General features: G+C 38.4%; 1 protein-coding gene across 5 annotated transcripts in view; it reads right to left on the bottom strand.

Moving 5' to 3' along the window:
- LOC111564229 (myosin-10) overlaps positions 1 to 27907 on the bottom strand; it is a 67546-nt gene that overhangs the window by 11219 nt on the left and 28420 nt on the right. For 2 of the 5 annotated variants that reach the window (XM_055009933.1, XM_055009934.1), the window contains 25 exons: positions 27869 to 27886; positions 23775 to 23867; positions 23111 to 23174; positions 22613 to 22711; positions 22133 to 22276; positions 21390 to 21485; positions 20367 to 20485; positions 19604 to 19756; positions 19275 to 19448; positions 18149 to 18322; positions 16002 to 16116; positions 13337 to 13530; positions 12994 to 13115; positions 12830 to 12899; positions 11628 to 11788; positions 10092 to 10200; positions 9029 to 9160; positions 8674 to 8880; positions 7889 to 8026; positions 6114 to 6237; positions 5396 to 5567; positions 1523 to 1735; positions 811 to 955; positions 516 to 722; positions 224 to 328 (listed from right to left, as the gene is read on the bottom strand). In XM_055009933.1, coding sequence (XP_054865908.1) covers positions 224 to 328; positions 516 to 722; positions 811 to 955; positions 1523 to 1735; positions 5396 to 5567; positions 6114 to 6237; positions 7889 to 8026; positions 8674 to 8880; positions 9029 to 9160; positions 10092 to 10200; positions 11628 to 11788; positions 12830 to 12899; positions 12994 to 13115; positions 13337 to 13530; positions 16002 to 16116; positions 18149 to 18322; positions 19275 to 19448; positions 19604 to 19756; positions 20367 to 20485; positions 21390 to 21485; positions 22133 to 22276; positions 22613 to 22711; positions 23111 to 23174; positions 23775 to 23867; positions 27869 to 27886 — 3348 coding nt within the window. Of the gene's footprint in view, positions 1 to 223; positions 329 to 515; positions 723 to 810; positions 956 to 1522; positions 1736 to 5395; positions 5568 to 6113; positions 6238 to 7888; positions 8027 to 8673; positions 8881 to 9028; positions 9161 to 10091; positions 10201 to 11627; positions 11789 to 12829; positions 12900 to 12993; positions 13116 to 13336; positions 13531 to 15690; positions 15754 to 16001; positions 16117 to 18148; positions 18323 to 19274; positions 19449 to 19603; positions 19757 to 20366; positions 20486 to 21389; positions 21486 to 22132; positions 22277 to 22612; positions 22712 to 23110; positions 23175 to 23774; positions 23868 to 27868; positions 27887 to 27907 lie in introns of all 5 variants that reach the window. The other 3 variants (XM_055009935.1, XM_055009936.1, XM_035945150.2) reach the window with 2 other exon arrangements.

Here is a 27907-nt window from a genome sequence, read left to right as displayed (position 1 = left end):
TAAGTAGAAGTCTGTCAACATAATTCTAAAGGCCTACTTGATTACATGAAGTATATTAAATGGCATCCTGGTGTTTGGAATTCAGATTAAACTACGGTGACAAATACTTCATGCCTTTGAGACCTTTACAGATACCTCTGTAGACCGTTTTGATTCCAGATTAGGCTTTCCGTAGCTGTGAACCTGTTATGACAGAAAAGGTGACGTGGATGCTCTTTCATACCTCAGAGTCTTGCAGTTTGCTGTTCAGGTTGTCAACTTCTTTAGCCAGTTTGACACTTTTCTTCTCTGCCTCCTCCAGCAAAGCAGACACATTGTCCAGCTCCGTCTATGAAAACATTAATGAAAGCAAGAATATTAAGTGTTGCAGGAACAATTAAACTGACCAATTATTAAGACAAAGTCAAAAAGCTTAGCTGTCGTCCTTTGAACTATATTTCATGCTAAAAATCTGAGGCTACATCTTTCCATTTCATAGGAAAACGGCTCCTTTACCTGTCCACAGAGGTATTTACCTGGAGTTTGTGTGAGCGCTCACTCAGCTCTCCCTTGGCTCTCTCCACCTCAGTGGCTCTGGCCATAAACTCCTGCATCTGGGCCTCCAGTTTCTTCCTCTTGTGTTCTGACTCCGTCTTTGCCTGCTGCAGACTCTTCACCTCACAGGCCATCTCTTTGTTGTCGCTCTCCAGACATTGCTTGTTCTTCTCCAGGTTTGCCTTAAACTGCACAGAACAAAAAAAGTTTTATAGAAGTATTTTGTATGTAGGCAAATACAAGCCCTTCAGGTTTGATCAGGTACGACACGCTCACCCTCTTGGCCTGGTCCAGCTGTTCGGACAGTTCTTCCAGGGCCGTGGCGTGTCTCTGCCTCATGTCCTGGATCTGGGCCTCATGGTTTTTGGTCTCCTCATCAATGGCCTTCTTCAGCTCTGCCACCTCTTGCTCTCGTTTGGTCCTGGAGTTGAGACACAAAGAAGAGGATTTATTGTAACAATTTCAATCCAAATCATCTGTCCACTTAACAGTTAGCAATGCACATGATATACTGGAGATGGTAACTTTGGCTTGTGGAAGTGAGAAAGAATGTAAAAATGTTCAGATGCTGGAACCACTAAAGTACATTTTTATGTATGTAGCAGTTAGTGTCAAATATCGAACACTCTGCTACAATTAAGATGAGTTTCACAGTTTAGTTATGCTTTTGTCAAAACCTGTATTTCTTCAGACCACAACTAAGCCGCTGATGTTCGGGTGACAGATTGACATGTGCTGCGAGTAGCAGCTAATGTAGCACCGAGCCTCTTGCCTCAGGCAGAGTTTTGGTAAGCTCGCTTCTTTCTAATGCCTCACTTCAAATTTTATGTTCAAACTTGAAGTCTTCAGACTGACTGAAGCAATTTGTCAGACTTTTGCCTGACAAATGGCTTAAAACAGCTTTTCAAATATGCAGCAGTACTCCCAGAGAATTTAATGTGTAAAAAATCCCCTTTAATATCATTCATAAACCAGCTTAAACAAGCACCTGAGCTCCTGCTGGGCAGCGGTGGTATCCAACGTGTCCTCCAGCTCCGTCTTCAGAGCCTCGAGCTCCTCACTCAGGTCCCTCTTGAGTTTTTCAGCTTTGCTTCGACACATTTTCTCAGACTCCAGATCCTCCTGGAGCTCAGTCAGCTGGGCCTGCAGCTCCCGAACCTGCTTCAAGGCGTTGTTCTTCTGGACGGCCTCCTCGTCACTCCTGGTTGGAGACACAGAAGCACACGAGTCAGGTTTCACATCTCTTTAGCTTTGACCTTCATCTAAGAATCTCTTTCTTCTTTCTATGAGAATCAATGAGGATATTGTGGTATTTTGGAGAGAAGTTACACTTCAACTCCTTTCAATGCACACGCTTGAACTAACACCTCAGACATTTACAGGCCTTACAGACCTTCAAACAAACAACAAAACAAACCTTCTTTAGCTTACTGATTTCCACAACTTCTTCTGCTTATACACTATTTACTACAACTTCCCACAAAATTCACACTTAAATTGGCACTTCAGCTTCTTTAAAGAACTACACTTTAACCCTCTAAGCAAAAAACCCAACAGTGGGTATGATAATCATGATATTAGTTTACCATTTTTCCAGTATTAGTCACACCTGTGGAAAAATGTCCTACATGTTGATTCCAGGTTTTCTATTTTTTTGTAAAACAAAGAAATTCAACTTTTAAAAAAATAATTACTATTAGACATTGCTGAGTTCTAATTCTAGTCACAGTTTTGCTGTTTACATAGAAGTGCAGGATTTTGTACTTAAGTGAAAAAATTAGCCCACAGTGAGAAAAACTAAAGCAGGAGCAAAATAAAACAAAAAATACACACTTGGGCTTCAGAGTGTTAGCTGACACTGCAACTTCTGTTTCTTTCAGTATTTTTGTTATTTCAACTGAAAAATTTATCAAAACTTTGCAAATGAGTTTTTCATTCATCAAAAAACTGTACTTGCACTGCTGCACACATTTACTTTTTTCTATTTTACCACAGAAATCTATGAGGATATTTTGGTCCTTAAGAAGGCAGTTAAAAAAATAAATATTTTTTAATCGATGATGTAAATTCCTTATATGCAGTTATTGACATTTTCTTAAGCAATAATCAGTGAAGTGCATTAAAAGAAAGGCAGGACAGTGGTCTCCTTTTTTTTGGTTGAAATTTAGCCACTAGTGCACACGGGGTGGCAGTGTGGCGATCTGTTCACTGCTGAAGCTGTGTGTGTGTTTTCCATCAGAGCAGGAAAACTGTCAAGTTGATTTGTTTGCAGCCAAGTAAACCTCCTGCTGGCTGCAACACTCCTGTAACATTTCTCACATATGTGGAAACAAACACTGAATGCCATCTTGGTTTAATTACATAATTAATCCAACGCCACTGCTTTGATTAAAGGCAATAATGACTCCAATCTAAATGTAATGCCCCACTTTGCAAACAAAGATGATCTGATTGTTCTCAGAATAGCTGCTGAATTAAAAATGAGGCACATCTAGTTTAATGAAAGCTTAATTATCTGCGGCTGTGACTAAACTGATGATTTCTGTGTGTGAAATTAGTGAGGCAGACGTTTACCATCGAGCCCTGAGTCTGGATTATTGGTCTAGAGAGAAGAGAGAGCTACAGAGAAGCCACATCAAGATGATCTGAGTTGACCTTCAGAGGAACGACCTCCGCAGCTGTTTACCTCATTTGCATTAGAGCAGATTTATGACGGCTGAATGGGGGAAGAAAATTAAACATGGCACCAAATGTGGATATTTTTTCCACTGTGGAAAATGGGGATTAAAGGAGGAGTGGGCTAAATTCAGAAAACATTTAGTTGCAGGGTGGTTAAGAATACTTTGATGCACACAACTGGAAATGTGTTTCACAATCAGGACAAAAAAAGACAAAACAATAAAAAACAATCTCATTGAAAGTTCCTCCTTTGCCGTAAAATAAAAGCATGTTTTAGCCAAGCTGTTGATTCCTTCATGTGAGGAAGAAAAACTACTGCAAACCCAGGACTGAGAGCATCAATCAACATCAATTTGGCTGTAATCAGACATGGCTGCCTTCGAGATGAAAGGTCTCAGCCAGCGTCGCTGAGGGAAAATGGAGCAGAGTAAAGCAGAGCGGGACTGATGCGAGTGAAAGATTGAGGAAAAACTGTGCATGTGCGCTGAAAGCACAGCTGCAGCTGCTGAAGAGGATGTTAGCCGCTTTAAGTCGGAGATCAGAGTTGTGTGTGTGTGTGTGTGTGTGTGTCGTCCTTGTTAAAATGCCCTTTTCAGGTATTGACTCTGCTGTATCACAGTGGAGTGCTGTTGTCATGGAAATGGGATGTACTGCAGAGAGGCTGTGTGAAGCTTTATATACTGAAATGAGCAACACTAAGGTTTGTAGTGATGTGAGCTCAGAGGAGTGCATCTACCTTTGACTGGTTGTAAAAACACATCTCAGTGTTTTGTGTCCTTCAGTAAGAATCTATTCTAATAAATATGTGGCTGAGGTCAGATAAAGATTGAACCTGGATGTTTTTCTTGAACTCGTATAAAATGAAGCAGCTCTTTGTTCTGAACTACACGTAGCTGAGTAAAAAAACCACCACTGCTCCAAGGCACAAACTTAGTACTTTTGAATGGTATATGAAGCTGAAAATTTTAATGTATGGTTCAGTTTTAGGGGTTGACAGATGTGGTTCTTTCAGGGCAACTACTGACAGAGATTACTGTTAATTAAGAAGACTGATGACCTATACTTGGAACAGAGAGAAGGGACATTTTCAACATTATCACATAGTACTGGTGGGATATTATTTGTAGCATGTAATCAGATCGTGCTGTGGGCGGGACATTGCACAACACCACAGAGAGAGCTAGGAAGGCATCAGAGGCAAAATAGCACATTTCTAAATGAATACACTGCTAAACGGAAAAATGCTGAATATCCAAATATCAGCATTTATGTGAACATCTGGATCCAATAATCAGCCAAATCAATGATCGATCAATCTCTGCATATTTTTATGGAGTGTTTTCTTAGTCCCGTCTTCAAAATGCCCAAATAATTATTAGAAATTTAAGGCAATCTCTCAACAGCCATCTTTCAGCTCGCAGCTGATGAACAGCCAATGAACAATAAATCAAAATATATTATACATTTGCATCATTATTGGCAAAAGGAAAAAAGATATTAATCTGGAATTTGTTACCCCTTCTAAACTATCAACCAGGCTTTAAATGGTACAAAGTTTTTTTGCGCAGCTGTCATAAAGTCTAATATAAGAACAAAAAAACTCTCCCAAAATGCACATTTTCCCTTACTTGTAAATTTCTTCCTCCTTGTCATTTAGTTTCTGAACATCATCAAGAGAAATTTTACTTCAAAGGTGAGGAGAATTAGACTTTAAGGGTAAACATGGCCTTTAAGTTGACAGGTTTAATGTGACTTTAAAAAATATACTTATTGTTCACGCTGGTTTTGTATTGATTTTTACCTGCTGCTCAGTTTATACACCCAAGGTTTCATAAAACCAGACATCTTTGCACAAGAAGAGTCTAGCATAAAGTCTGAAAAGTACGAGTGAATACATTTGAGTGTTCATATTTCATATATTGAGTGTGTATATTTCAGCAGCCCTCTGTGTGTTTTATTGTCTGTACCGATTAGGTAATTTTTATCGCTCAGAGATTTAGGCTCATTTGGGCTGATTTAGAGACAGCAGTTCAGGTGCTGTTATCGTTCACTATCACTGCCAAAAGGCTCATGCTTGGAATAAATTTATCAGTATTTTATCTTTTGCAGAGACTATCTGATGATGTAATTTCAGCTCTGACACTTGCATTTATTGTGCCAAACTTTTATTCTTGTGACTGACCTGGCCAGAGCAGCCTGCAGCTCCTCTTCCTTTTTGGCCAGTTGAATTTTCAGCTCCTCTATCTGGGCCTGAAGCTCAGCGATCTGGTCCTGCAGGTCAGTTGTCTCTGCATCAAGTTTGCGTTTGGCCTTCTCCAGCTCCTGGCGTGTTTTCTCCTCCTTCTTTAAACGCTCTGAATAAAGCAACAACCACATGTATCATAAACACAGTTCAAAAACAAAACGCAGGCACAGCCATTAACTATTCCAGCACATTATTCTGACTAGAGTTAATCTCATGAAGTAAGTGGACCATGTCATAAGTTCCAGAGAGGTCATATGAAGCACAAACAGTTCACAGAAAGTGTCAAAACACAAACGTAATTACTGACAGCCTGACACTAATTGTAATCATATTTACTACTTTGCTGCTCATGAAGACGCTGCACGGCTGTAAACACTAAATCTACACAATCAAGGCTGGTAGAGTCGTGCTAAATGTCCTATAACTGACCTTGTTGCTCTTTTCAAACAAGAAACCTATATTGCACCTCTTACTGAGAGGATGGCTCATTTAAGCACAGCTTATACACTTGACCCTGGTTTACACTTTCAACTACTGTCACACACCATCTATCTATTTGGCAGCCTTTGTGTCTGTCCTAGTGAATGTTCTTGAACAACTCTATTTTCAGACACTAAATGAAGCCAGGAACAGCGGCTTGCTGAGAGCCTCTTACCCTCCAGGTCAACCATCATCATCTCCTGTTTGTTCTTGACTTTGCCGAGGTTCTTTGCTTTCTCCTCCTCCTCTGTTAGCTGGGAGGTCATCTCGACAATCCTGTCCTCCAGCAGCTTTTTCTCCTGTTGGGAAAAAAAATACAGAGTATGGTTTACCCTTGAGGCTTATGACACACAACTACTGTATGGAGGTTGAGAAGTATGAATACGTAACTACCAAGGAAGCAATGCTGCTGTGTCGCATTCAGAGTTCAAAAGAAACTTCTATTTTGTGCTGTTAAGGTGTTTTCAGTCACCCAGTGGTTGCCCTCAGGAAGGGAAACAATACAATAAGCATTTCATTTTAACAGAATCAGCAGAGATAACTGGTGAGTGTAATTAGCGGTTCAGGTTGAGCATCTTAAACAAGGTTTTTTTGGGGAGTTCAGGTTAGGTTTACTGGTTAAGGTAAGGGGAAACACATATCAACAGTAAAACAGAACCTACTTTAGAGAATTAGAATCACTGACTGAAATGATACAGGAGCTGATTTTACTGTGAATTAACTGATATATACACTACCAGTCAAAAGTTTGAACACACCTTCTCATTCAATGGTTTTTACTGAAGTATTTTCTACATTGTAGATTAATACTGAAGACACAGAAACTATAAAAGAATACATATGGAATTATGTTATAAACAGAAAAGTGTTAATCTTCAGTAATAATCCACAATGTAGAAAATAACACAAATATATAAAAAGCATTGAATGAGAAGGTGTGTCCAAACTGTTGACTAGTGGTGTATATATCAGTTAATTCAGATACAGCAGACTACAGACTGGTAGTAACATCAGCTTGTAAATCTGATTATCTGGTGGAGCAATAAACAACTTAATCACAAGGTGGATGGTAGCAAGAAAGAGGGACGCCTGCTTTTGTCATAAAGGTTTTTCTAGGTCTCATCTTTACTTGTGTTTTTGTGACTTGTACTGATCCACAGCTGTGTCTGAAATCAGCCTGTTGTTCACTCATTAACTCCTCCCCATATAACAGACACACTGTCTGAATTTGGACGCTTAAATAAAACTAAATGTAGTGGAACATATAGTAAGCAGGAAACAATTTTGGATACAATCTGTTTTTAAAGCCCCTATTTACCAGCTTGGATATGATGTTTAGTAATTCCATGATGTAAATTCTATTGGAAGATAAAATGTGGGGCCCTGGGTTAGTTTCTATTGGGTCAGCACAAAGCTGCCCTGTGGACTATGAGATGCTAAGTTAACAGCACATTTAAATAAAAAAAATTCTGACTCTGTTCCTTTGACTTGAGATTGAGTGGACTCACAGAGTTTGAACTGCTGAGTATGACAGTTCAAACTAAGCAAAATTTGTTTGAGAAAGATCTTTGTTTCAACCTTTTCAACTTGTTGAGTTGCTGTGTGGTCATGGTAACCACACAAACAACAGGGGTATGAAGGGAAAGTCAGAGGAGCTGCCATTGATTTCTGTCTTGTGTTGCTCAAAATCAGCAACAAAAGTTTTACTGTGTGGGAAAAGGAATAAAAATCTTGGAGGACTCGGAGGAATAAAACTCACAATCAAAGGATTTGTCTTTCTTTTTCTGTCTGAAAGCTGTTTACCTAGAGGTGTGACTCACTGGTAGGGCGATACATGAGGGGCACAAACCGTTGGGATGCCTTCTATATCACTTTGCTGTTAATGATCCCAACTTGAAACATTTCCTTTGTTATCATTTGACCTGTCTGTTCCAGATTTAATCTGGTCACCTTGAGGAACTTGGAGTTCTGGTCCTCCAGCAGCAGAATGTCCTCCTCCATCTTCTTGATTTTGGCCTCAGCCGTCACTTTATCCAGCTGCAGTTTCTGTCTTGCAGCTTCTTCCTCATCAAGCTGCTCTTCCAGGTCCTGTGACAGGAAAACAGATGCAAATAAAGATTTATAATCAATCTGATGCCAAGAAACTGAAGTCTGAAAAAAGAAGTTTTTAAACTAAGATTAACACAAAAAACGCTTTACAGAGTCATGAGTGCTTCTCTAGAACATTAAATAGTTATGACGAAAAAAAAAGAATCAAAGTTAAGAGCTGATCTACTTTATCGTGTCTGGTCAGAACTGTAAGACAAGAACGCACACTGAGATGCTTACATTTACCCTCTACAAAAATACACTGATAAAGTACGGAAAAAATTTAGACCTCTAAAGAGCCAAGCCTGTCTTTGTGTGGTAGGGAAATCAAAATATTATTGTATTGTATTGTAGACTTGGACAAGGTTCAGCTGTTTGGAAAAATATTTTGCTATCTAAAGGGTAAGTTAATCCAGAGGACCTATGCGGAGCTCAGAAAAAAAGAAATTATCTAATGTGAAATAAACAAAGCTGTTCTACCTTTCCCAGAAATCAGAAAGACATTACTTAAGGAAAATAAGACAATCATGACTGTGTATAATGTGTTCAAAAGGCAAGTGATAAAACACAAATTAATTGTGAACATCAAAACAAAATTAGGAGAGAAGTTTATGTATATAGAAATCTGAAGAGGACATGAGATAAACCTGGATGTGCGACTGCATCTTCTTCTTCTCGTTCTGCAGGCTCTGGTTCCTCTCCTCTTCCTCCTCCACCCTGGACTCCAGGTCATGAAGAATCTCCTCCAACTCTTGCTTCCTAGAAAGCAGACGAACTCTCATCTCTTCAGCCTCTGCGAACAGCTCCGTCTCTGCGTGGAGTTGTTCTGCTAGAATATTCTTCTCCTCAACGAGCTGGAGAGAGGAAACAGTTTGGAAAGTATGCACACCAACTTAACACAACTTAACATACTTATTACATTATAAAAGTAATTTTTTCCCTAAAAATTCTAGTTTATTTCAAGTGAAAATATTTACTTTCAATAACAGATGACGTTTTTACCTGCTGGTGTTTCCTCTCCATCTCCACCATCTCATTCTCCACCTTCAGCTGCCTCTCCTTCACCTTTATCAGCTCCTCGTCTTTGGCCTGCAGCTCCTCCTCCTGCCGGGTCACCTGCAGCAGCGGCTTCACCTGGGAGAGAAAAACAAAATCAGACTCTACTGGATGCTTTCTTTTTATACCACACAGAAGGAACTCAATCACTTTTTTATGGTAATACTGGTCAAAAAATGGCAAAAAAGCAGTAGCAAAGATAAAATCTACACAATTATACATGTACATATACAAGTACATGTATATCATATTATTGTCGGTACTTAATCATACATCAAATAATTATTTCTAATAATGTAATTAATATACTACTTAAATAAATGAAAGTATCAATACATTCTAAAATTATTCATCTTAACTTAATTTTGCTTAAACTAACAACGGTCCACTATGGGTCGATGAGTGTCCTAACTACTGTAGCTGCATTTGAAACAGTACAAATGACTGAACAGCCTCCTGCAGACTAATTCACCACTGTATCAGTCTAACTGGTAGAAGTTAGAGGTCTGCCAACAACAAAACAAAAACAACAACAAAAAACAATGTATAACTAAACTTCCTCTCTATGGAAAAGAGAAACGGTAAAAAGAAAAACTTTCTAAGGCTTTTTGAGGTAGATGAATTCAGCGTTACTTATGTTTTCCTGCTTTAAACAGTCAAGTGAAACAAAAAGATGTGATGCACTTGACATTGTATTCTTGACCATCTCAACCTAAACTCTGTTTACTCACATGGTGTGGAAGTTATTATTATCAACAGATGGAGTTTCTGCCTTGGAAATGTACATGGGCAAGGTAGTTTGAACATCTACATCTACCGTTAAAACATTCTGTTCTGTGTTTACTTCACACTTAGGAAAGATTTTAGCCATCCAATCACTCATTTTCTGAAAGCACAGTTTACAAGGCTGTCAGCAGGGCTCAGATGCTTAAGTGAAGCAGAGATGAGGGGTTGTTTGTCATCAGAGCAGCACATATGAATTATTTTGGGTTGGTGTCAGGGTTCTCACCTTGGTGAAAAGCCTCCACCACTGCCAGTGTCGCAGCTTCAAATAAGCTGCACAGTTCCTCTGCAGGACTTTCAGGGCACTCAGCTGCTGCTGCTTCTTAGCAAAGGCTCTAAGAAAAGAAAAAAGCACAAGGGAAAAAATTATAGCTGAGTGAATTTGAAAATAAACTTTTGAAATGCTGCAAAAAACAAAAGACAAGAAAATGCAAATTGGGCTTGTTTCTTAAAATAAGTAAACTAGGCTGCATATTATCACCAGAAGGTGGCAGTAGATGCTACTTTACACACGGTCGTAGTAAATAAAAGAGTAGAAGAAGTTGAAAAAAAACCCCCAGCAACATTAGAAATCATACAATTTGCCATTGTTTTTAAGCATGTACAGCTTCCTTTACAAAGAATGAACTGTTTCATACAGTATGCATATGACTGGGACATAACAGTTTGTTCTAATATTGCATCTTTGTCATGTATTCATTGCGTTCTATGCTGTCTGGGGACGAAGACAACAAAAGCTAAGAAGCAGATACTTTTGATCAGTCACGTGAGTTTATTGTTATCTAGACCCACCCACTAACTCTTTAAAAAAAAAAAAAAAATCAACAATTTAAAGTGAGTGCAAAAACTTTTTCCCCCCCCAGATTTAGCTTTTTCCATTAACTCCTTTTAATGTGATAATTCAAAATGTGAGGAGCTGAGACTGAACCACAACAGTGAATTCATGAGCCAAACAACTAAACTGTGAGCAGAACTGTCTGTAAAGCTCCATAAAGCTGAGGGAAGTTGCATATTCAGGAGATAATTTACTATGTAAATTACATCAGCACACTGTTTTCACACTCTTATTTGATGCATTATTGTCATAAAAATATTGATTATAGCTGCTTTAAAAGAGGAACTGAGTATCGAAGACACCCTACTTTTGTCTTTCCCCTCAATGTGCTGCTTCATGTTCTGTTATAAACACTAATTATTCATTTTTTGCTTTTGTGAAAACCTGCAGTAAGTTAAAACATGACATTATCACATAAAAAAGAAGGGGGCTACTGGGGAGCTTTAAGTATACGTATTTGACCAGATGTCACTAATGCATTTATACCTGCCAAACATCTGGATGCTTTGGATCTCTGACCCCCACTGTGTTCGCTTTAAACAGCTGGGCCAATATCCTTAAGTACATCTTGGGTACCAAATACAAGTTGTATGTTCATACCTAATAAAATGAATAAAAACAAAGGGCCCCCAGAGCAGAGCTCTGAATGCCAGCACACTGAGTAGAAGCTGATGACATGAAGCCAACAGAGACTCTGGTTGTGTGATTGATAAAGCATGTGATGTTAGATATACTAGCAATAGTGCATGGAGGCCTACAAGGAGGTCCAGGACATGATGGAAAACACAAACTACTGAGTACAGATATTCCATAAATTATATTACCTACAGACTGTAGATGTAAACTCAGAGTATGACTTCATGAATTAGATATAATTGAATTGTGAAAGAGTACATTCAGCAGCACATAGAGAAATCCAACACTCACTTGCGTGCCAAGTATCCACGGCACACGGACTGGAAGTAGATGATGATGTCAGTGATCTTCAGGTCTCTCTCCTCCTCCAGATGAGCCAGAACACCAGTTCTGAAGAAGATCTTACTTTGACCAATACGGAACAGGTTGGGGTCCAGCTCCAGGGCGTGAATCTACAGAGGAAATACAGAAGCTTGTTGAGAAAGAATCTGTGTGGATGGAGTTAAATTCATGTTTTGTTTTAATCAGAATTTCTTTCTTTGTCAAGTCTGAAACATATTTTTGCATTAAAACCAAGCATGAGTGAAGAATTTAAAAAGAAATAACATTTTTATTTTATTCCAGACATTCAGGCAAATGCTGTGTTCACGACAGCTGAGCTTGTTGTTGCAGGGGTTTATTTCAAATGTTTATTTCATTTGAACTTGCCCTAACCAGTCAGAAGTAACTCCAAGTTTTGGCAGCAGTTGCTAAGAGCAGTAAACGTACATCTTGAATGGGAGTTATTTGACTTAAAACAAGTTGTATAGTTGCTTTAATTTCATGCACACTTGGAACCACTTTTATGTCTGTTTCTCATACATGTAGGTCTGCACAATACAAGACAGACCTTGTCTAACCTTCAACGCAAGCATTTAATTAGAAACTATTTAGAAACAAACAGGATTTGTTAAAAATAACAATAATAACAAAATTATTAAGCTATGAGGACAACATTTCTATCACAACATATATATAATATAACTCATTAGCAAATAAAGGCCATTTCACATCTTCAGCATGCCTGCTCGGGGCGGTGTGATGTAAATTTTACCATCTGGCCAAATCTGTTAGGATCCATGTAAGGCAACAAACTCCAATGGCAGGCTTCCCATATCTCAGGAATAATCATTAGTACTGTCCTACAGCCAATCTGTAACTAGCTGTTATATCTTGTAAAAGCAAAAAGACACAGCCACTCTTTCAGAAACACCTACCGAAACTCTGAATTTTTCTGTTTTTGATATTAAACGCAATACAATGTGTCTGTGTAGCAGACCACTGTGCACCTATTGTAGCATGAAACCTTAAGACATCTATTGTCTGCAGCGGTCAGTGCATGGAGATGTAGAAACTATGAACTGACCTTCAGCTGTGAAACTTTCTATTGAACAGCTACCACAGTAGCAGTTTTCAAAAGAACTATATAAAAGGAAAGAAAAACCTTGCACTACCATTCTTTCACAGGCTTGTTTTCCATCCATGAATCCCTTGGGGATTGCGTTGGGTGTCAGGATCTCATATCTGTGTAAGATAACATAATATGCAAACTGTAAACAAACTCCTTACTTTTTTCTGCGAAGAAATAAGTTCAGAAAGTTTCTTTTTCATTCATCACCTCTGTCTGAATTCCTGGAAGACGATGCGGTTGGGGAAGCCCTGTCTGCAAATACGAATCCCCTCCAGGACTCCATTACACCTGAGCTGATCCAGAACCAAGTGAGGCTCCAGTTTACCAGCCTAAAGTAAACAAATACATTATTAGTAGAACAGAAACAGGAAGTAAATTTCTTCAACTTCTACATTTCTATATACAATTTACGTTCTACAAAAAAGCTCTCCTCTAAAAAAAAGATACAATATACGTAAAGTGCCACAGAGGAATTTCCCTGATACCAATGAAGTCCTTCACTCGGCACTGCTTGACACACAACCTCTAACAAATAAAAGTACGTATTTACCCTTTTCTCATGGTTGGGAATGATGCAGCGGACAAAGTTGGGGTTGGTGTTTCTCAGTGTGGCCATGAGCTTGGTGAGCGACTCTTTGTACAGCTGTCCAACAGTACGAAACATGCCCTTTTTCGTTTTGTAGGTGGCACCAAACGCCGTCTCGTTCATTCCTGCCACCTGGTCCAGGCCCACGATACGATCAACTGGTGGGGAGATGGAGAGGACCGGTTAGAACAAGAACACTTTGTGGAGAACAGAGACTCACTGTAGGAACAGTGGTAGCAACACAGTGGCAAAATGCAGATGGATGTAAAAGACATTACACACTGTTGTCAAACAACGGCAGTCTAGTCTAGAACTACTGCTAGCTTCTGCAGATGGAGATGAAGCGCAGAATCTAACTATTCCTTAGATTCTCTTTAGGTACTCTAAGAAGCATATTTTTTTAAAAAATAACCTACTAAACACTGACAATGATCAATTGCAAGGAGTGAAATGCTCTTCTCTGTGGATGCTTGATGGCAGCAACATGGATAGTTTTTCAACATTTTTCTGCTTTTGATACAAAATCTACTTCAACGCACCGCCAGGAAAGTAATCTCTTCTCAACCTAATGAAGTTTGGCAAAAACTAAGCGACTGTCTGCAAACACTGAATACACTGATTCATAACTTAAATTAAAAGCGACACTGCTCGTTTTATATACAAAGATCATTTTACTATTCGTCTTTAGTCCCATTTAACTTGTGGCCAAAAAAAATGTCTCCAGTGACAACACTTGCAAACTCGAAATGACGAGCAAAGCCCTTAGAGAAGGTCTAGAAAATCTGAGTAATGTAGTTTTTAGCATGTATTACCAAACAGGATTAAACTGTGTAGTGTTGGGGCTTACTTTTTGTTGCTGATTTGGTGCTCTACAGAATATTTCCAGCAGCAGGAGAGTGTGTGCGGGCTCAAAATACTAAAACAGAACAGTTTTATCCTGATGAAAGAACAGTATCAAGAGCATCTCTAGTGTTTTTGTTGGATTCTATCAGTTGAAGCAATTCTGGAGAAAAACTTTTGGAAGTCATGGCACTTTCTTTTTCTCCAGCTGTGGCCACATTAGCTGAATGCCAACGTTTTCTAGGAAAGTGCACATTTGTGAGATCTTCTAGCTTCCAAAGTTGGAAATGTGGCCTGGAGAACTGTGTGTTGACAGGAGCGAGGTCGAAACCACTGAGGCAAATATACGAGATTCTGTCAACAGACCAAACATCTCTTGGGAACCGCAAATGGTCTAGATTTTGGCTTTCTTATCCTCATGTACTGGTTATGATTTTAAATGAAAATTTTCATGATTAACACAAAAGTTATCAGCGTTAAGTTCGGGCATGTTGCCATCCAAACCTCTAATATTAAATAAAATGCTGCTCTGAACTAAACCTGTAACCAGCTGGGTGCTACATTATGTGACAATAAGCCAAACAGACAAAAGAAATGACCCTCTATAATTTTCATCTACCACACATTTAAAAAAAAAAAAAACACGACATACCTCAGGCTATAATCTGGCAATAATGTTGGTAGACATGTTCTACAGAAGTTTAACTAAATGACACAGTCCATAATTCTTAACATTCAATTACTATGTCACTTATTATTCTATTATTACTATTATTCCCAGCAGCTAAATTAAAGCCACAAGTGACATACTGCTGGAATTACGTTCACATGATACATGGTCTGTTGTCTGGACCCTCAACGATGATTTCTGAGCTCAGAGACAAAGCAAAATACCAAGAAAAACATCTGGTTTCAATTCCCTGCCACTGTGATCCTGTCTAGGTAGGAGGAAGGGAGGAAATCAATGGTATTAAATATTCTTCATTTAAACTTCCATTGCTTTATTTGCTGCTGGATGTTGATTATTGGGGAGGATAAGACTCAGAAACAGCTGAACTAGATTTTAAGTGTTTGCTTCAGGGCTACTGAACATACAAAGATCACAAGACCGACAAAAACACTGAACAAATTGAAGCACAGTGGTTCAACTAAAGGGAGCAAGTGACTACATTCTACTTCAACTAATTTAGGAATTAGACACTGTTGCTTTTGGCTGAGACAAGGGAGCCATGCAGCCTGGAAGCAAATGGGAGCCACTGTAGCTATGACAGACACAGCATCGGCTGAAGCATGAAACATACAGCCAGATCTGAGCCAAAAATATGCAAGCAAACGTTTAGAAGTTAACCTGCTTGGGGAGCACTAGCATTTAGCCTCCCTAAACACCCTGAGCAGTGTGGGTTCATAACCCGACACTGGTAATTTTCAGCAGCTTTTATTTTGGCCCAGGTCTGCTACAGCACGACCCAGTCATTCACCTGCCGGCTCATCCAGACTAGTGACATTGTCATAGAATGAGGCCCTTTGAATGGTCTGAATCTCTACAACACAGAGAAAGAGAGGAGGAGGGGAGGGTGTTAATAAGTTCATTTTTAGAAATGTATAGACCTGGGTCAACAAGGCACACAGCTGTTAGTAGGCTTGAGTGACAGACACTTTGATGTGCTTGTTAACTGGTTAAGTAACAAGTGCATACATAATGAATCCTGCAGGAAGTGTTACTAAAACTGGCTCCTTCTAGTATCTACAACAGATTTAAGATTTTAGAGATAAGTAGGTGACAGATTACCGTCTTTCCACAGTTCAGCCACAAATTTGTCAGTTGACTGATGCAGAAGAGTGGCCACATTGTCGTTCAGAGGGTCCATGTTCTTCATCAGCCACTCATCTGCCTTGTAGTCGACCTGTAACGATAAGGTGGTACAAGTCAACGATATGGACAAAAATAACATTAACAAACACCTTTGATAAATATCTTGAGAAATAAGATTGTTTTAGAAGTCTGATACCGATCTGAAGCAAAACCTTGGCGTTTCTTACAGGTATATATATATGTCACATTAATAGTCCAAAAATGCTGTAAAGTGAGGTGTTTTCAAAAAATATACCATGAATAAATCTAAACCTTTTAAAAACCCTGAACACACTAGCAGTGACTCAGCAGCAACCAAAAGTCACACTGCAAATATTCAGGGACTTTTCTGGCTGAACTGCAAGCTGTGTTTACACAGAGCAGAGTGGAGACAAGTATGGAAATAAATAAATGTAAGTCATAAAATATCTATAGCAGACAAAGACACATGGGGCCACTGGAAAAATGTTGTACATGTCGATCCCATTTTTTCCCCCAACATTTGTTTTTTCTTTTGTTATGATTTATGACTTTATCATTGTGTCATACTACACAAAAGATGTTTTTAAAATTCTTCCTACTTCTAGCTATGGCTGTGCTGTTTCCATAGAGGTGCTAAAACACCACCAGGTATTTCAGATACACTAGCACAGAGATTTTCTTGCCACGTAGGTTGTTTCAGCATCTTTGTGAACAACTGACACACTACTGGACAATTCTCATGTGGATCCGGTCTGTCTGATTGGCTCCAGTTTGTTCTTGTAATGCCAGAGTGAGTCAGCAGTGTTAAGTAAAATTAATGTTAATCTCACAAGGTAAAATATTTTGCATTCTAATTTTCAAAAAACCATATGTTCTCTAAGTCCTGAAGGTGATTTAGAAGATTTAGGTAAAATTTAACTTTACCTTTCTAGAGATCTGTGAATCGCAATTTTTCAATACATTCATGGAGAGTAAAAAAATAATAAAGCTGATTCATCAACCCTGAGGACTTTTAAGGATTTAGATGTAGTGCGTGACTCGTGTCAGCTGACAGCGAATGGAAAAATCACTGTAGAAAGCCAAAGATATGTATGAAGTACTTTACAAAAAAGTGTTTTCATGTTATAGTTAGTGCTTCAGTTGTTAGTGCTGCTTATGTTTCAACTGGTCAAACATTATTTAAAAAAAGAAGGAATTATGCAATTTTCCAAAAATAAAAGAGTATGCTTCATGCATGTATTTATGCAAAAAAACATAAATTTAAAAAAAAAAAAAAAAAAAGAAATAATAATTTTATAATCACTGTTTGCTACAGGGGTGTCTCAAAAGTCAAACCTCAGCATATGGATGTACACAAAGTTCTTTTATTTTTTGCATACTTATGTTGACAACATTTACAACATTTGGCTTCACAGCGTGGCAGATTTTTCTCCACAGCAAACATTCTTAGAACTGCAATCTTTGAGCTTCTGAAATACTGTGGCATAAAACGACACAGACCACGTAATGGCAAGCAGATGTTCTACTCAGCAGGTCTCTGAAAGACAAACGCCGTCTTCTTTTGTATAACGCTACTATAATGCTTTCACTAGCATCAAATTAGGGTGTTTATAATCTATGTTTAAACACTTGTGTGTCCTTTTTTGTATATGTGTTTTTTATTGTTATCTTTCTTCCTGCTGGGGCCACTTGTCAGATCATCATTGTAAATGAGAAATTGTTCTCAATTGATCTTACCTGGTAAAATAAAGAATAAATGAAACAGACATAAGGAAAATATGAATGTAGACAGGAATAAACAAAGTACTCCTACACAAAACTGAAGTACAATATGAAATAAATTAGTCATACTTATCCTATACTGTTTAAGTAAGGTAAGAATTTACACACTTTATAGTAAACTGAAAGTAAAACTGAAGCATTAGCTTTGTAACAGCTCTGACCTATGATTGCTTTTTACCTATGTGTCTGTCTTGGTGAGTGCTTGCATGCTCTAAATACAAGCACACCTTCTGAGAAAAGCCTCAATTTATTCCTGCTTGAAAACAATCAAACACACACTACAGTGGATTGTGGTTTTTGAGGAGATAAAACAAGCGCACCTTGCCGGCGTAGTGGATGATGCAGAAGTCGGCCTTATCTTTCAGCTGGCGGGGCTTCTGAAACTTGGTGTGTGTGCCCTGCTCCTGGATCAGCTTGTCTACGAAAGTCTTATCCGTCGCCTTCGGGAACCAGCACTCCTCATCCAGCAGAGCCAACACTCCTGGAGGGTTCGCCTGAAGGAATTATTACACAGGAAAAAATTTAAGGCTTCAGAAAGAGTGGAGGGTAATGTGGCCTGACCGTCAACAGCAAAACAATAGCTCTTCTTTCCTCTCTAATTTTTTTAATATTTTGGTCTTCAGCCCTCTGAACCTCAAAATGTATTTACAATATTTATCAGCCAGAAGCTGTAAAAACACTAAGAATGATTGTATTTTAAGTTTTTTAATGGTCCTTGAGCTACTCGCTTGTGACGTTTTGTTGGAAGACTTAATAAAATCTAAGCTTAAAATTGTCACATTTAATCAGTATCACATTATTATACATTTGGCACTACTTATCACAACCATGAAGTCATTATTGACTAAGTTGTGTCCAATAGCCACATAATAAAAATTCGGGGACATTTTGCATAAATTGGGCTCAGCTGCAGGTTGTGTTTGTACAGAGCAGATAGTAAAACATTATGGCAACAAATAAACAGCAAAATATCTATATTATATAGTCACCATGTTTTCCCCCAGTATTAGTAACATTTTGGGCCAAATGAATAAATGTTGTACATGTTGATTCCAGTTTTTTCCTGTAAAATAAATATTTTTTTCCTGTTTGTTTTATAATTTATGCCATTATAACTTTGTTATACTGCACAAAAGAGAATTTTCAGTTCTCTCTACGCTTAGCCATAGTTGTGCTGCTTGTGGTTCCGAGGGTTTAGAAAAGAGTGTCTGGCACTCCTTTAAGGTTTTTATATCTTTATATCTTTCTCAATCATTAAACAAGATACTATGCTTCACAATAAAAGGCAAGCAGGACACAAGCAACTTTTCTTTAACGTTTCAAATACAAAAAAAAAAATCCCAACATTGGTAAATGATTCAATAATAAGTAGAAAGATAAAAGTTTAAGTAGGTACATTTTCAAAAGCTTAATTTATATCATTAATAGCTCATTGTTCTCACTGACCGGCCTCTCAATGAGGTCAATGCAGGGCTGCAGGTCGAGGCCAAAGTCAATGAAGCTCCACTCGATGCCCTCCCTCTGGTACTCCTCCTGCTCCAGGATAAACATCGTGTGGTTGAAGAGTTGCTGCAGCTTCTCGTTTGTGTAGTTGATGCACAGCTGCTCAAATGAGTTTAGCTGCAGGAGGGGAAAAGACATACAAACAAGAACAGCACTGTCACAAATCACAAGAACTGAAAACCTTGAATGTAGACACTCAAACATTTTCATTAAACAAACCAGAAAGCTGCTTCCTGTAAAGATCACTATATTGAGAATATTTAAATCCAAACCTGGAAAATCTCAAAACCAGCAATGTCCAGAATACCAATGAAGGAAGCCCCCTGTCGTTTGGTTCTGTCCAGAGCTTTATTAATGCGATGGACCAACCAGCGGAACAGACGCTCGTATGTTGCTTTGGCCAGAGCTTCTACAGCAAAGTCAGCCTGGTGGGAGGCAGAAAAGAGACGAGAAAAGAGTGTGAAAACAACGATGTGACAATACAGGAATAGAGAAATGACCTGATCAGAGTGAGAAACAAAGAGAAAAAGCATGTGTGAGCAGAGACGTACAGTACATACATGAGAGGGTTACATCTGTACACGCTGACATTTTGCAGTCTACGTACTGTAAATGTTGAAAATGCTCAGTCAGTGTTGTCAGCTTGTTTTCTGTGTTGTTAGCTTATGCGTTTCACCTCATCTGCAAGTATATGCAGTTAGATTTCTGTCCAATGATGAGTTGGACGGTGAAAAGTGAGGGGTTTGTTGGGTGGGCAATGGAAAAGCGAGCAGACTAAGTGTACACTTGAAAATGGACTGGATGCAGTGTACTGTTTGTATTTAGCATAATATAAAAATATTCAGTTAACAGAGTTTGATGCAGTGCTTTGAGATTTTTATTCTTTTCCTTCTGATCTGCATTTGATTTATTGTTGACTTTACAATAAATCTATAATTGTAAATCTGCTATTGAAGATTTCAGCAAGTAACTAAAGAGGAAACACACTCTGTTAGTCAATATAAATACAAAAAACAACACACACAGCAAACTGACCTGCTCTTTAGTTTGCGCTTTCTGGACATAGTCTCTGCCCACTTTGATCCTTGGTGACAGAATGGCTCTGGTGAACTCCATTACATTCATACCCAGCAGATGGCACAGTTTCTGAGCGGCTAGGAAACAGACGGAAAACACACACAAGAGCAAGAAGTTCATTTAATCAGAATAAAATTAAGCCACAGTAGGAGATTTTAAACTATATGATTGATTTACACCTGCAGACATAACTGTTTTATCAAGACCAAAAACAAGACAGCAGTGACTAAGTGTGCAGAAACTAAAGTTTTCTTTTCTGAGAGTGATATAACAGAGAGGAGGATCTTTCCCAGTATTATTCTGACTACAATGTGACATTCAGCTTATTTATCTAAAAATTATATTATATAAGCAGCCAGGACTCATGTATCACTGTCACCAGTGGTAGGTCAACAACACTATTTGAGTTTCACTGATTAATATTAAGATTGATCACCCTTTTCATAATAAATGTGATGGGGGAAAATGTCATATTTCATATGGCTGGAGTTTGTGGAAAAGTAGAAAAAGCAGAATCTGGATTAGATCAGCTGAGTCTTGCTAAAAAAAAAACAAAAACCACACATCTGCGTCAGTCCTGCATTCTGCTGTTGCATTTAGGAATATCTGGCTGAAATGTATCATTGGCATTTGTCTCATTCTCGATCCCTGTCTCACTCTTTAAGTGCCAAATGTGCAGTGCCACATGTGAAGGAACTGGAAGGTTGTGTTCTATTTCCTTCAGGAGTAAATCCTCACAATGATGTGGATTAATGGAAATTTGACGGGGCTCAGGGAAAGAAAAGAAATAAATCAGCAGCACCTCTGTTCTGTGGATGAGGTAAACAGCATGAGGGACAAAAACAGTGGAGGAGAGGAGTTGAAGTATATATTGAAAGAGGAAAAGGAGGAAGACTAATGTCTTGATCTGTGGGCTGCTAAGGTTATAAAACAGATGCAGAAAAAGCTGTGTGTGACTGTAAGCAAATCTAGAAAACCTACCAGTATTATCGGGCATCGAGGCTTGGTCAGTGTTCCTCTCCTTCTTGAAGACAATGTTACCGAACTGAAGCACTGAGGACACGACCTTCAACATAGCTACAAACAACAGAATCCAGAGGAAACAACATTAGAGTAGCAACACATCACTTTTGCCTCACATTATGGTTTCCATTCAGTCAAACTGACAAAAATGAGGCAATTTCATGGTCATAAAGACATGATGATAGGACCCTAATTAAATGTAAATCTCACTGGAAATTATAATTGCAATCAAATGTGATTTCGTGTGATCTGCATCCATCATTAAAAAAAAAAAACATACTTGACTGTTAGCATGTTGGTTATAGCAGGTTGCACAACAAAGTGATAGGAGGAGATGCATGTTTAACAGCAAGTGTTTACATTTCCAAAAGACTGTGGTTGTAGTCTGATAAATCTGTTTGTTGATCATCACTAGCAAGGGAAGCCAATCATCCTTTACAGCTTCATATGCACTGCTGGGTGAGTTTTAGAAAATGTGACAATTTCCTTCTCAGAAATGTCACATTATAGAAATGAACTGAACAGAGCTGAACTGTAACTTTAACCCTGAATCAAACAATGTCTGTACCAAAGACTGTGATTGCTGCTTTAGACCCAGGCTTTTATGATTCCCCAGTTTATACACCAAAAAAAGAACAAGTCAAAGCAACCTCCTAGAGAAACTTGGTGTGTATTTCATGTTGGTGTTACAGAAAGCATACCAAGAATCTCCTCATGGGCGAAGCTCATGATGTGCATAGCTTCCATGGTCTCATGGAAGTTGTCTTTGTCCTGCTGGCCTGGGATTGGGATGTTACCATTGGACAGGAAACGATAGTTGTTGAATCCTTCCAAAAGCAGATCCGCTGCGGAGAGAAAAGGGAAAAACATTGAAAATCATGGTTCAGATGTGATTATTCCCCCAACAGTTAAGAATTTAGTTTAGTATGCATTCATAATTCCAAATAAATGCACACACACCTAATGACACAGTCAAACAGGTATTCATAGTGTTACAAACAGTAAAAGGAAATTACTGATTTTGAGGACCAGTATTCAGATTGTTAAAAATTAACTGTGTGATGAATAATTATACATTTACTTTGCAAAGTTCTACTGCCAAAAGTCAGTTAAGGTCTAGAGTTAAGACAGGCTGATGTACTAAGAGGGTAATACATTTTTTTCAAACTAAGTCTACTCACATTTGAGGTGCTCTCCAGCTCCAGCTAGCAGCTGGTAAAAAATGTGGAAGGTGCGCTCATCTTTGGCTTGACGAATAGCTCTGGATTTCTCCAGTAAGTCTGACGCACAACAGTCAAGAAAAACAAATGTATTTGTTGGGCCAGTATGCCAAATGTCTAACCAGCAAAGTGATATCCAGTAAACTGATGTCTGAGATGGGCCTGAATGAGTTGCTGATATGAATAAGCCCAAAACTAGACGACTCTTTTGTCATAAAGGTTCATCCGGTTACAAGCACAAAAATCATTCAAAACTCTCAAAGAATCCTTAGAGAATATGTTGTATAATAAAACCTAAAACGATGTCGGATATTTTATACATGTTATACACTTCAAATTGATTGAGACCACAGAAACAATATATTCCTGTTGCATAAAACTTCCCTATTAGATTAGCCATTTTACAAATATCTCACCTACAGACTGAAATGTTTAGTTAACCGTTTTAAAACAGGATACAGGTTTCAATATTGGCCCCGACAATATATCCGGTGACATCAAAGTTGATTCGGATGAATTTCCCCTGCAGAGATTAACACAAAGATAAATGTTCAGGAAGTGCGCAAAACAAGATAAAAAGCAATCCATCGGCAGCATAATGACTCTGTTGTAGCAAACACTGAAGCCTCTTAACAAGGAGAATCTAAGTGTGACGGTAATAGACTAATGTACTGAGAGTCAGCATGAATCCTTTATAAACATCAACAATAGTGCAGATTATCTACAGGGCCGATAATTATATTTTATCCACTACAAAGCAATATTTATTCTGATTATGCTTTAGCTGATACCAAATGAAACTACTGATATTGTAACATAATTGTAAAAAACAGTGCCATAGTTTGATAAATGAATTGCCTTAGAAGCACTTAAGACATGACTACACTCACATCCCTCCTGTCCTAACATCACTACTAACAAGAGCTTCCTCCAGTCTGTGGAGCTCCAGTAAATCAGAGGCATTCTTAATGACTAGCAGGCACCAGTCTCTGGCTAAGCAGCCTCTGAGTAAGAGATTAGGGTAAAAGAGGCACGACTGAATTACTTTCATGATGCAAACACCTGTCACTGAAATCTGATTTAGAGTTGTGACAGAGGAGGTCGTCACAAACGTGCCACTTACGAAACGTGACGAGTTGTCGTTTTTCACGGTCTTTGCATTCCCAAAAGATTCCAGGATGGGGTTGGCTTGTAACAACTGTCGTTCCAATTCACCCTAAAAATAAAACAAACAAAAAAAGAGAGGTGTTAAAGGAGTCCTTCTGTCACCATGTAAAAGTTAAGACCAACAAACAAAAATTATGAGAAACTGTGAGTTTCACTGACAGCTAGAAAAACAAACATGAACATGCAAAGACAGTAAGACTTGTGATGTGATTTTATACAGAGAGACTCCACATACATTATCCCCATGAAGGTAAACTGAACAAACAAAGCCAGAAAGAAGATGACAGCAATTGTCACAGTCACACTGTTAAAAATCTTCACTGTAGCAGAAAGGGAAATTATTAACTGATAGCGGACAAAGGCCAGTTGTCTACAGTAAAATATTTAAACATCTTTTTCAATCAAGAATTCAAACAAAGACAAAATCTCTCAAACAATAAAGATGTTTTGACCATTTGATTTGGTGCAATGTAACTCATCTACTATTGAGTAAAACAAAAACAATGAAAAATGCCTTGTAAATCAGGCACACAACTAAGAGCAGTATTTGTAAATATTCAGTAACAATAATAAAAATATTAATAATATTGGATGGATAATAAATAAGAATCATGCAAATAAATCATGATAAATACAGTTAACTTGTGCTCAGTGTTGTGAATATATACAGGGTTTTTTGAGTTGTTCTGCAGCGGTTCACACTGTCTGGAATGTTCAAAGAACTCCCAATTCCAAACCGCAGGTTTCTATGGGAACAATGTGGTGCACCCCAAAAAGCTTTTCACTATCCAATGTGAGACAATATGACCACACTACTAAGAGATGACATTTTTATGTGGTAAAGGATTCAAGTGAGCAATAGAAAAAAAACCTTGTTCCCTTCTTCAGTTTGTACAAATGGACTCTAAAAGTCTTCATGTCATTTCTTAATCATCAAAACAGCTTTAAATGTTCAAAAAGTCATTGTCACTAAAAAGTCTTATTTAATGTTTGCAATTTGCTCTTGTGAAAAGATGCTGCAAAACAAACATCTGAGGTGTTTGGAGTAAACCCACCAATTCATTGACTAGGAAACAATTAAGAGGTCATCAGGTCATACTAAAAGTAATAGTTTCAGGGAACCACTACTGGGCAGTGAAGGTGGCAGTGTGCTTTTGGACTTTTTGTATTTTTCAAGCACATCAGCCATCTACAACACAGTTAATTCCATTTGCAGAAATTCAATCTTTTCAAATTTAAACTGCGAATGAAAAATTATCCTGAACTGAACCCTCTCCTGGCAGACTGAGGACTAATGACTGATGCATCAAGGCGTTTGGTAGTTGCTGAAAAAACAATCTGGGGAATTTTATCTTCTTGCTGTGACAAAAGCAAGAAAGCCAATCTATCACAACAGTGACAGTTTAGCATATTTTTGTCAGGCTGGACACTTGAATAAATACATAAATGACTTGTGCAGATGTTTAGACAAGTGTTTCCACTATGCTTCAATCTAAGCCACACTGTGGACTTCGTCATGACCAGAGAATCCAAAATGACTGAGAGAAAAACATTTTCTTCGGCACCGTTATTTCTCTTCTTGTGGCTGAGAGGAATACTTTCCCATTACAACAACAACAGCTCCGCACACTCAAGGTTTGCGTAGGCCATTTTCCACCAAAGGGAACTGAGGAATCTGCATTGCGCTCAGGATGTGAGACATGTAATGTGATCTTTGGCCAAAGAGCATGATGGGCTGCTTTTAATTGAGTTTTTGAGCAGCTGGAATGAAGCAGGGCTGAACTGGATAAACCAGACGCTTCTCCATCAGAGCAGCGGTGCATCCCGCAGAGGGCAGAGGATTCAAACCAAAAGCCTTTGTTTCTACATAAACACAGGCCTGTGGTGCAGCTCGGTAGTTAAAATTGTTCATTGGCAATCTCTACTCATCTATGTGGTCTGCTGTGCGCACAAAAACAAAGAGCAGATTACAAACACCAGTGGGTGTCCAATGGCAGCATTAGGAGTTGACCCACATTCCTGTTGCAAAGTGAGCATGTCAGACATCTGACAGCCAACAGGACTGGCTCCTCCACTTGAGATTGCCAATTGTTGTGTAGCTGTGATAAAATGGAAACAATCTGAGGCTTCAAAACTACTGAGACACACACTATCAGCCAGCACCACAAAAAACAAACAAAAAAAACCCCCATCATTTCCAAACTAAAAAAAGATCCCTCGGCACCTCCATCACACTATTTCTTTTCCGACCAAACAGCTACAAGTTCGTCTCAGTACAGGCTGTTTGGCTTTGGAGCAGCACTTCAGGACAGATTTAGTGGAGTCAAAGAGGATCAGTCACAAATGTCCCAATAAATCTTCTGAGCCAGTTGTGGATGTGTTCACACAGTTCAACATCTGCATCGGAGGTCACAGGGCCAGACAAATATTATAAGTCTCTCTTTCCACCAGCAGGAAAAATGAGAAAACTGGACAGGAAACAAGCCCATGTGGAGAACTCATTTGGAACAGATTCTTACCAAGAAAAGAGGTCAGAAGCAGTTCTGCATAAGCCACTAGTTCAAGTGATTAAGATGAGCCAACTTGAAAACCAGCAAACCACTTTAATCATGTTTAGTATAATGTAGGCTAAATATCTGGGAGGTGACCACTGTCTTGATACTTATAAAAATGGGATTTCATCTTGCCCATCCTTTACAGCCAGGTGTTTTAGGTGTACATTTTAGCCAGCAGCATAGCTAAATGCTTAATTGTTTTGACTGAAATAGCAGTTTTTGAAAACTCATGTTATAAATTATAGGATCGGCAATTTCAACAGTATTAACAGTGCAGCAGCTGTTGATTTTACCATCGAGTAAAACATAATTCTGTCAGTTGGTGACAAAACCAAAAGGACACTTCGGCAGTTTCCTGTTTAACATGCTCTCCGTCTCTGTCATGGTTAATTAGGCTGAACCATGGATAGTTTTAACACTGACAAAACAGCATGTGTGTAATTTTTTTTAAGGTCTGACAAAAATAAGGGGTGCAGTGTGGCTGCAGGGAAAGCCATTTCTACACTAAAAATCTATGTGATTGCCTCATGCTAATGTCAGAGACAGCCAGGTGGTAGTGAGTTTTGACATTTTAAACTTTCCAATGTCATTGTAAGCTTTTCAACTCCTAAGCTCTGAGATCAGACCTGTAGCTTTCAGTACTGGGTGTGAAGCTGTCTGTAGAGGTTACAATACCTAAACAGCTACAGCACAGAGCATTTAGCACTATTAGTTGGTCATTTCAGTCTCATTACAAAGTATTGCCACATTTTATTATCAAAACTTTGTCTTCATTGTCATCACTGGCCAAACAAGCATAAAACAAACAAAATTGGTATGGTTTTCATTTATTTATTTATATATATATATATATGTGTGTGTGTGTGTGTGTGTGTGTGTGTATATATATATATATATATAGAAAGACAGAGAGAGAGAGAGAGAGAGAGAGAGAGAGAGAGAGATAAAACTCACCAAGTATACCAAGAGACTTCACTTTACACTGATTAAGTGATAAATGCTGGTATAACATAGAGAACAAACAACTAATATATGACTACAAAAACAAAAGTTTGTAGCGATTTTTGGTATGATCGCATCTGTTTTATTTACTATGTAGACCAAAAACACAGACTATAATGTTTTTTTTTTGTTTTTTTTTTAATTATAAATTTAATTTTAAATCAAAATCTAAGTACAGGTCAAAAAACCCTCCATCCCTTGTCAGCAGATTGTTGATTTCAAAAGGAGAAGTCCTCGCATTGTAAGTAATGCTAATGAAAAAAGTAGATATTAGATTAGTGAGGACAAAAAGTAAAGATCATGCAATGCAAAAGTTAAAAGCAAAACTACAGCACTTGGATTAAGGCGCATGGAAAGCATCTAGTGCCAACTTCGGTTATAATAAAGCGTTAATAGCCAGATGTTTTATCTAGTGGGTAGCAACAGAGTGGGTGAAGCACCCCTTCTACATAATCAGTGAGGTGAGATAGGTGAGAAACTATATACTACTCACATAAAACAGGGGTCCACTCTGTAGGACATGGGGAGATTC

This window comes from Amphiprion ocellaris, chromosome 4, assembly GCF_022539595.1.
Source record: "Amphiprion ocellaris isolate individual 3 ecotype Okinawa chromosome 4, ASM2253959v1, whole genome shotgun sequence".
In the NCBI taxonomy this organism is placed as follows: domain Eukaryota; kingdom Metazoa; phylum Chordata; class Actinopteri; family Pomacentridae; genus Amphiprion; species Amphiprion ocellaris.
The sequence above is the reverse complement of the archived record's forward strand: the minus strand, read 5'-3'. Positions and strand labels throughout refer to the sequence as shown.